At 24.6% G+C, this 8,495-nt stretch overlaps 1 protein-coding gene across 1 annotated transcript; it reads right to left on the minus strand.

Annotated features, from left to right (window-relative positions):
• Positions 1–647: 647 nt before the first annotated feature.
• On the minus strand, positions 648–1,786 carry LOC130942025 (heavy metal-associated isoprenylated plant protein 47-like). Its single transcript, XM_057870701.1, has 3 exons — positions 1,638–1,786; positions 1,428–1,506; positions 648–1,019 (listed from the first exon to the last, which is right to left on the minus strand). Exons 1-3 carry the CDS (start codon positions 1,641–1,643, stop codon positions 877–879), a joined length of 228 nt encoding a protein of 75 aa, XP_057726684.1. The 5' UTR covers positions 1,644–1,786; the 3' UTR covers positions 648–876.
• Positions 1,787–8,495: the final 6,709 nt, after the last annotated feature.

Raw genomic sequence — 8,495 nt, forward strand, 5'->3', positions numbered from 1 at the left:
GGACAAAAATAAGCTCTTACCCAGCTCATTATATTTTTTTATAGAAGTAAAAGTAATGATACACTTTAATATATTAATTTTTGGTGTTTTTTAAAAGAGCAATATTAGGGGCCAGTAACTTTTGTGATTGGTAACCAGCAAATAGTCATCAATGATGATTTAATGGTATGAAATTGATGTGAGATTTCATCCAATGACTCACCTTTATCTGCTGGTTATATGCTGGCCAAAATTTAACAAAACTATTAGCCCCTAGACTTTTCCATTTTAAAATTATGAAATGTACATAAATTGGAAGATCCCAATTTCTATCCCTCAAATTTTTTAATTTATTTTAATACAAATCGGACAATTCAATTTTTATTTGTCTAATTAAACGGTTCCACATTTAAAAATAACATCCAAAATCCACATTTCAAAAAAAAACACGTTACCAATCCAATATGAAAAACAAAAAAATTCTTTTGTTCCCACAAGTAATAAAAATGCATTTTCATATATCTTGGTTTTTTGGAAAAAAAAAATTGTAACATTACTTGAAAAGTTTATTTCATGCTTTCATATTTCTTGTTCAATCTCACATCTGTTATGTCTGTTTTTACAACAATTTAAATGAATGTGAAAAAAAAAAAAAACAGATCACTACCCTTTTAATAAACCTATATATGAACGTACGTAACATTAGACGATATACATTTCATGTTGTTACAATATTACACTTCACACTTTAGAATCTAAGCTCACAGCTATATCAATTATTGGAAGAAGAAGATGAAAATATCATAAATGAACAAAATAATATAAGATATAGAATGAAGCCACTAATTAAGGTTGGCAATGAAGTTGAGATTATACTACTACCATACATAGATGAGTCTAATCAAGCTTGGACACATTAACTAGTTTAGCAAACTTAAGGTTGTTCCTCAAATCTTGTGTCACTTGAGCTGCATCAACTCCTTCTCCTATAATCTCCACTCGATCTTTACCATCTCTTATAAACTTAACTGCCGTCACACCTATGTATCATACAGATCAACATATTCAATACTTTAGTTAATTATATACACTTTATTCATCTCAGGTATATGAAGATTATATAATTGAAATTTAAATATATATTAGAATAAATGACTATTTGTACTCATAAAAGATGAAAACGCTGAAATATGTACCAACACTAAATCGAAACTAAATTTGTACTTATGCAAGATGTCTTCTGTGTGACAAAAGTACCATGTCTTTGGAAGGTTGGAGCGTTGGGTACTTTTGTCACACGGAAGGCATCTTGCGTGGGTACAAATTTAGTTTTGATTTAGTATAGGTACATATATCAGATTTTCATCTTTCATGGGTACAAATAATCATTTATTCATTTATTAAATAACATATATATATATATATATATATATATATATATGTGATACCTTCTGCAGTGGTGCATATGGTCAAGACCTTCTTCTTGCATTTGGTACAGTTTAATGGCACTTCAATCACAATCTTTTGCTGCAAACCATATATATATGTATATTCACCATCAAAAGAGAAATTTTTTTCTAGAATTGAAATAGTAGGGGAAACAAAAGAAAAAGAAATTCAATGAAACGATAATTAATTTAAGAGATTCCGTTAATTACCTTCATATTATATGTCCTCGAGATTGAACTAAGTTACAAAATGATGATAATTGAACCAAGATTCTTGTTGATTAGATGAGAAGAATGAGCCATGATTGTACCCTTATATATAGAGAAGCATTTGAATAACTTGTTGGCAAAAACGTACACTTAATAATTTTACAAATGATTTTGACTTCAACAAATTTAAGGAACGTTAATTAGGATCCAGATTTTATGGATTCAACGCGCTTCTCTCATGTATCATGCATATACATGCATTCACTTTCTATTCAAAAAGAAGAAATTAAAGAAAATGAAAAGTCAATGCGATTTGAGTCAACTCACTGGCTCACATGTGTGTATGCACTATTGCACTGTGACTGATAATAAAATAAATGAATAATGTTATACCACACTTTTTTAATCTATTCCTTCAATTTGGTACACTCTAAATAGAAATGTCAAACACCCATTTAAAAAAAGAAAGCATGTAGTTAGTACGTAATTCACGTAAGTGAATTCGTTTTGACATAGTTAATATTTAATAAGATTCTTTCCTATGTAATAGCAGATTTCCTTTGAAAATCTCAAGTTGCAGTGTTTAGCTTCAGGAGTTATCCACTTATTCTAGAGTGTTCTCGTATATGCATCGTTTTAACTAAGGAAAAGTATCAAGAGTGAATGGAATATTTGTACAATATGTACAATAGAGGTTTAGAGAGTATTAAATATATAACTATTAGTGTTACTTTTTTTTCTTTTTTGGGATGCGAGATATCATAACATGGTATTAGAGCTCTAGATCCGAAAGGTCAAGAGTTCGATTCTTGGTGAATCCCAAAATTAGTTTAAACTTTTGAGATAAGTGGTTTCATGACCTGAGATGTTTATTATCTCTAGTATTCGGATGTTTATTCTAAGATAATATGAGTGATATTCATTTTATAATTCAATAGCCTATTGTACACATTATACAAATAGTCTATTAGCTTTCTAGCAGGACTTTAACTAATTTTGGTTGGTTCAACAGTTAACTCATTTGTTCGTTTAATTAAGTGTCGAATGTTATAAATTCTGATAATTTATTAACCAATAACAAAATATTAGATAAAACTCAAATCTACAAAAAATTAATTTTTAATTTATTGAATTAAGAAATACTGTAGCCAACAAAAAAAATATGTATAATTTTTTATGTGTTTTTTCTATATAATGATACATAAAAAAAGTTGATGCAAAAATATTATTTTTCTGTTTAAATTATCAGAAAATGATAAGGTTTTGCATTATTTTTTGCCTTTTTGGGGTGACGTTGTTGCTTAGTTCATATTAAATGAATTGACGATGTCATCATTAACCGATTCTTACGCCATGAAAGCATGCATGATAACAGTTATAAATTTATAATATATACTTCTCTACATTTATATATTATTCATTCAAATTAGAAGAGGTCACAACTATATATATATATATATATATATATATATATAATTAATAAGATATATAATGTAAAAAAGATGTATATATTCTCTTAAGTCCGTAATAATAATAATAATAATAATAATAATAATAATAATAATAATAATAATAATAGAGCAGATAGTAATCAAAATATATGCTAGCTTAAGATTTGTATAAGACACAAAAAAAAAAAAAAAAACACAGAACACTGTTTTAGGTGGTCTGCATAACAATTGATGATGCTAAAGTATGTTGTTTCCTTAGAGCTTAGGTATTGCTAAGTCAAACTTTATTTTAATAATTTGGCCACATGCATTGTTGCTAATATAACCATCGAATCATATATAATTACTATAATAATAGCATACATGCATAGTGATCTTTATCAGATTATGTTCACATTCTTTCTTGTATATATTTGTCAATTTTTCTCTTCTTCCAAAATTATTATAGATTAAATATTTTTTCAATCAAATAATACTTTTTCATATAGTTAATTTTTTTTTAAATAAAACTAACTTAATTGAACCATGACAAGACCTAATTTAGGGTTTTTATATTGATTTAATAACAATTTCGAACAATATTTTTGTCAATTTTTGCCAACTCTTATTTATGATTGTGTTTAATAAAAATATCTTTATGGATATATTTAATAAAAATATTATTTTTTTATAGTTGTGTCTAATAAAAATGTTTTTATATATATATCTTTTAGATATATCTTCTTATACATATATTTAAAATATAATAATTAATTATTATTGATAATAAATTAACAAATAATATATTAGATATTATATTTGTATTATTAATGATAAATAATATAGCATTTAAACTAAAATGACTAGGACGGGTTTTGGTTGACCTTTGAAATGATGAATTTCTTATATGTTCACACTGTATAATAAATTATTAATATATAGTGTATAACTGTATAAAGGTTATCAGGTGTATCGGGAACATCGGTGTTCCAGTTGTTTTAACCATTGATCTGAATTATAAAAAATATATATAATATATATTAATTAAAATCAACGGTTAAAACAACTGGAACACCGGTGTTCCTAGGTACACCTGATAACTTTCCAACTGGTATATAACTACTATATCAGGAAGCGGAAGCCCAAGAGTAATAAGAAAGAAAGAACAAGTCACGTGATCTTACTATTTTATGCTCCTTTATTTGAAATTTCTATCATTATTATTATTCTAATTTGTCATAAAAATAAACTCTAAACCTAAATTTTTTTTAAACTCGTTAGTTAACAAGTCATGAATTCTAACACATACTTTTCTCATATATAATTATTGATTATTATTGGAAAGGCTGAGTAGTGAATCATTCAAAATTTGGTGTGTTATTATACATAATTTCTAAAGATAATACGAAATTTGCATTAGGAGCAGTTTTTCATGATATTTATTATTATAAACCTTTGTAACCAATATATACAAATAACTAACACAAATCTGCCATATATATGTAAACGTTGAATACCGTGAAATTTACTCTTAGATTTAAGGTTAATTATTAGTGATAAATTTATTAACAAATTTAGCATCATATATATATAGGGAAGTTATATGGTGGTATGAGAAGTGATGGCTATAAATAATTAAGAGTTGACTAATTTATAAAAAAAAGACAAATAATAATACAATGAGTGTTCCTTTGATTTATAGTTACTAATTTAGTGTTACTAAGTTTATTAGATTGATGTGGAACGCAATAATTTCTAAAAATTTATCATAGAGTAGACTTATAATTACGTCATCCAAAAAATATTTTTTATTTTTGGGCTTTACAAATAAGTGAACAAACTTTAATAAAGCATTATGGTTTTTATTTTTTCTAATACTGGTCCAATAATAAAAGTGAGTATGAATTTGTAAAACAAAATATTTTCTCTGTTTACTGAAGCCATCAGCTATTTTTTGTGTAAAAAAATGATATGTTTAAAGAAAATTTATAATATAATTTTAATAAATAAAAAAATCTCAATCTAAAAATACAACAATGATTAGTTACTATTTTTAGATCTATTTAGATTTATTTTAAATGTAATAGTTGGATGTAGATCGAACAAATAATTTTTAAATTTAATATTTATATTTAGAACCTATTAGTTTGAATAAAATAGCGTATAATTTTAAATATACGCTATTTTATTTAAACTAATAGGTTCTAAATATAAATATTTTATTTAAAAATATTTGAAATATTTAAAAAATATATTTTTTGGGTGACGTAATTACAAATCTATTTTACAATAAATTTTTGTAAATTATTGCGTTCCACACTAATCTAATAGACTTAGTAACACTAAATTAATAATATCATTAGTTTGTTCTTCATGAAGGGTGGTCAAAATCCTAATGTATGTATTGAGGTTATTGCGTAATTCATCATACAATGAGTTGGTGATGTCAAAGCACGTTGCATGATAGTCATTTTTTATATCAATATAAACTATGCTAAACGTATACTAAAAATTAGTTATTTGTGTAAAATATATGTTATAATAAAAAATATATATTAAAATAATTTAAATAATATATTTATTTATATATAAATATATATTAGCTGATTTAGTAATCGATTTTTTCGTGTGTACATAAGATTGTTATAAACCACTTAATTGAAGGTGACAACTTTATATCTTTCAAATGAAGTAAATCTACACTATATTGTGAAGGTTGCCCTTCTTCTTTTATTTATTAATTTATTGTTTTTGGTCCCTGCAATTCAGAGTAAGAAGCCAAATAATTATTGAAGGGCTTTCGGCCTACACTTACGAGGTCTGGCCCAAAACCATGTTTGCAAATCCTTATAACCCCCTTTAATGCCATGATTTCTTTAGATTTTTTAACATAAAAATTAAGAAGATTAAGCCCAATAATTTCTTGAAAAAAAAATTTAGAGAGAAGCTTACATAAATTAATTAATTTAATCTCTCTTATAGACAATTGTGTAACTTATTTCTTAAAAAGAAATATAAATCAGTTAGATATAAATCTGTTGTGGCATAATAATATATATTTAATATTCACAAAAAAAGTTTATTATACATTTTTACTTATATAAAAAATATTATTCAAATAGGTTATTTTAATGTAAAATTAATAATTTTATTAGAAAATATATAAAATGACACATATAAATATATTTAAATATATAATAATTGATTTAGTAATTGATTTTTTATCAAACATTCCAAAGACTTCTAAGGATTATGATATCAATTCTCTTGCTGTTGAATCAGTTTGTTAAGATTAGTTGTAATCCAAACAGAATAAAACGAAAAGCTTAGTCATCTCCAATTGAGTAAAAGCACAAATGCACAATTATCTGCTGCATTTGCGGATCTTGTGATTTTAGTTATCAATCATTTTTTTTTGAATAATCACAATCTTATTTATTTTTTTAAGTTAATATATATTTTAACATGAAAGAAAGTCTTCATTGTTTATATCGGATGGAATATTAATCACTGTTAAAAATAGTGATTAACTTTTTATTGTCTTATAAATATTAAAGGTGGGAGAGCTAATTTAAAATTTTAAAAATTTTTCTATATTTAAGAATTTTTAACATTTACTTTTAAAAAATGATGAATCTTTATACTCAGTCACACTTTTAAAATTAATGATAAAAAAAAGGTATGTATCGAAGAACAAAAATACTATTAAAAAAAATTATAACGTATCAAAGTTGTATTTTTATACATAATAGCCGAATGATAATTTTTGGTATATACATAATATCATCTATATTTTTTTTATTTACAGTAGATTAGTTTTATTTATTATATTTTTTTATAACAAGAGTACATCAAGAATACCTAATATATAAAATAAATAAAATTCATCTAAGAGGAAGAGATATATTTTTTTTTGGGACTCCAATAGACTCGCGATAAGTTAATCAACCTTATAAGAGTCTGAACAATCAATCACATAATGTTAAATGTAATTTTCCAAAAAAAAAATGTTTAAGTTAGAAAAACAAAACAAAGAATTAATGAAAATCTTTACATATTCAATGACGGTATAATTTTTGTTGGTTTCCCACGCAAACGTGTTTTTTAATTTAACAAATTAATGATTAATTTGTTATGGATCGAATTTTATTTAAAAATTTGTCGTTAGTCAATAAATTAATACATATACTAGAATTAAACTATCAATATTTATTTAAATAAATTAGTGAGATAATTACTGAATTATCTAACTTAGTTTCAAAGTCTATACGTTTATACAAATTTTAACCAATTACATGCAGTACATCATTACGAGCAAAACACATGGTTTTTTTTGTTTGGACCACTTCTTACTATAAGCTAGATTAATAACAATGGCCGAAAATGCATGCTTTCTCTGTTTAGGGGGTGAGAAATACTCACAAGCTTTAATAATTTCTTGTGGTTTATATCGTTTCCCTATACTTTCATTATCTTTGTTTTATATATATGTGCCACAAAAATATGTTAGGCTAAATCTATATGCCGTTTCCCTATGCTTTCATTATCTTTGTTTTATATATGTGCCACAAAAATATGTTAGGCTAAATCTATATACTAAATATTATAGATAGATATTATTAGCTTTTGGTCACACCTTGTCAAATAAAACAAGTTCCAAATTAGGGTTTTATGTACATTTCTTTAACTCTATATATCCATGAAAATGTGGACAGGCTTTGCTTAACATCAATGTTCTTAAATCTCTTGATTATAACTCATACCATCTCATATTTGAGGAATTAATTTTTTTTCATCTAATAAGATACATTTCAAATTGATAATATATTGAATTCTATTTAAAAATTTGTTATTGACTAATGAGTTGCTGTATATATAAGACAGAATTTAAATCTCTAATTTTTAATACTTATCTAAGCGTACGAGTGAGTTAATTATTTCACTAATCCAAAATTATTATCGATAATATATATTTTAACTTTTAAATAAATGGCATTTGAGGATCACTAATACTTTCCATAAATTTAACTTACAATACCAACTCACTTCAAAATTATTTTTTATGTTAACTTTTGTCAACTTAAGTATTTTCCTATTTTAAAATGATGTAAATTAAACAATCACTCCATACATAGCAGTAATTGGTTGAAAATTGGAGGGACAATTTTGTTTGAAAATTGAATATCGTATAAGCTAAGAGAGATGATGCTACCAATACAAACAATAATGACATATTTTCTTAAATTGGAGGGACAATTTTACTTGTATATTTTGTTAAATTTAATCTATATACTTTTAAATATTTTTTTTAATAATAGTAGATATTCATTTTTACTATAAGATTATATTCACCTTTTTATTAATTAACAGATGAAAGAATGATCAGGTAGTAAATACTCATTTTTTAATTTAAAAAGTAATTTTGGAT

Source organism: Arachis stenosperma, chromosome 7 (genome assembly GCF_014773155.1).
Source record: "Arachis stenosperma cultivar V10309 chromosome 7, arast.V10309.gnm1.PFL2, whole genome shotgun sequence".
NCBI classification, from domain to species: Eukaryota; Viridiplantae; Streptophyta; class Magnoliopsida; order Fabales; family Fabaceae; genus Arachis; species Arachis stenosperma.

Bases quoted from the DNA above. Each gene is read 5' to 3' on its own strand.
- LOC130942025 (XM_057870701.1), bottom strand. The intron at 1,020-1,427 runs GTATCACATATA...TATGATACATAG, and splicing joins CATATGCACCACTGCAGAAG to GTGTGACGGCAGTTAAGTTT.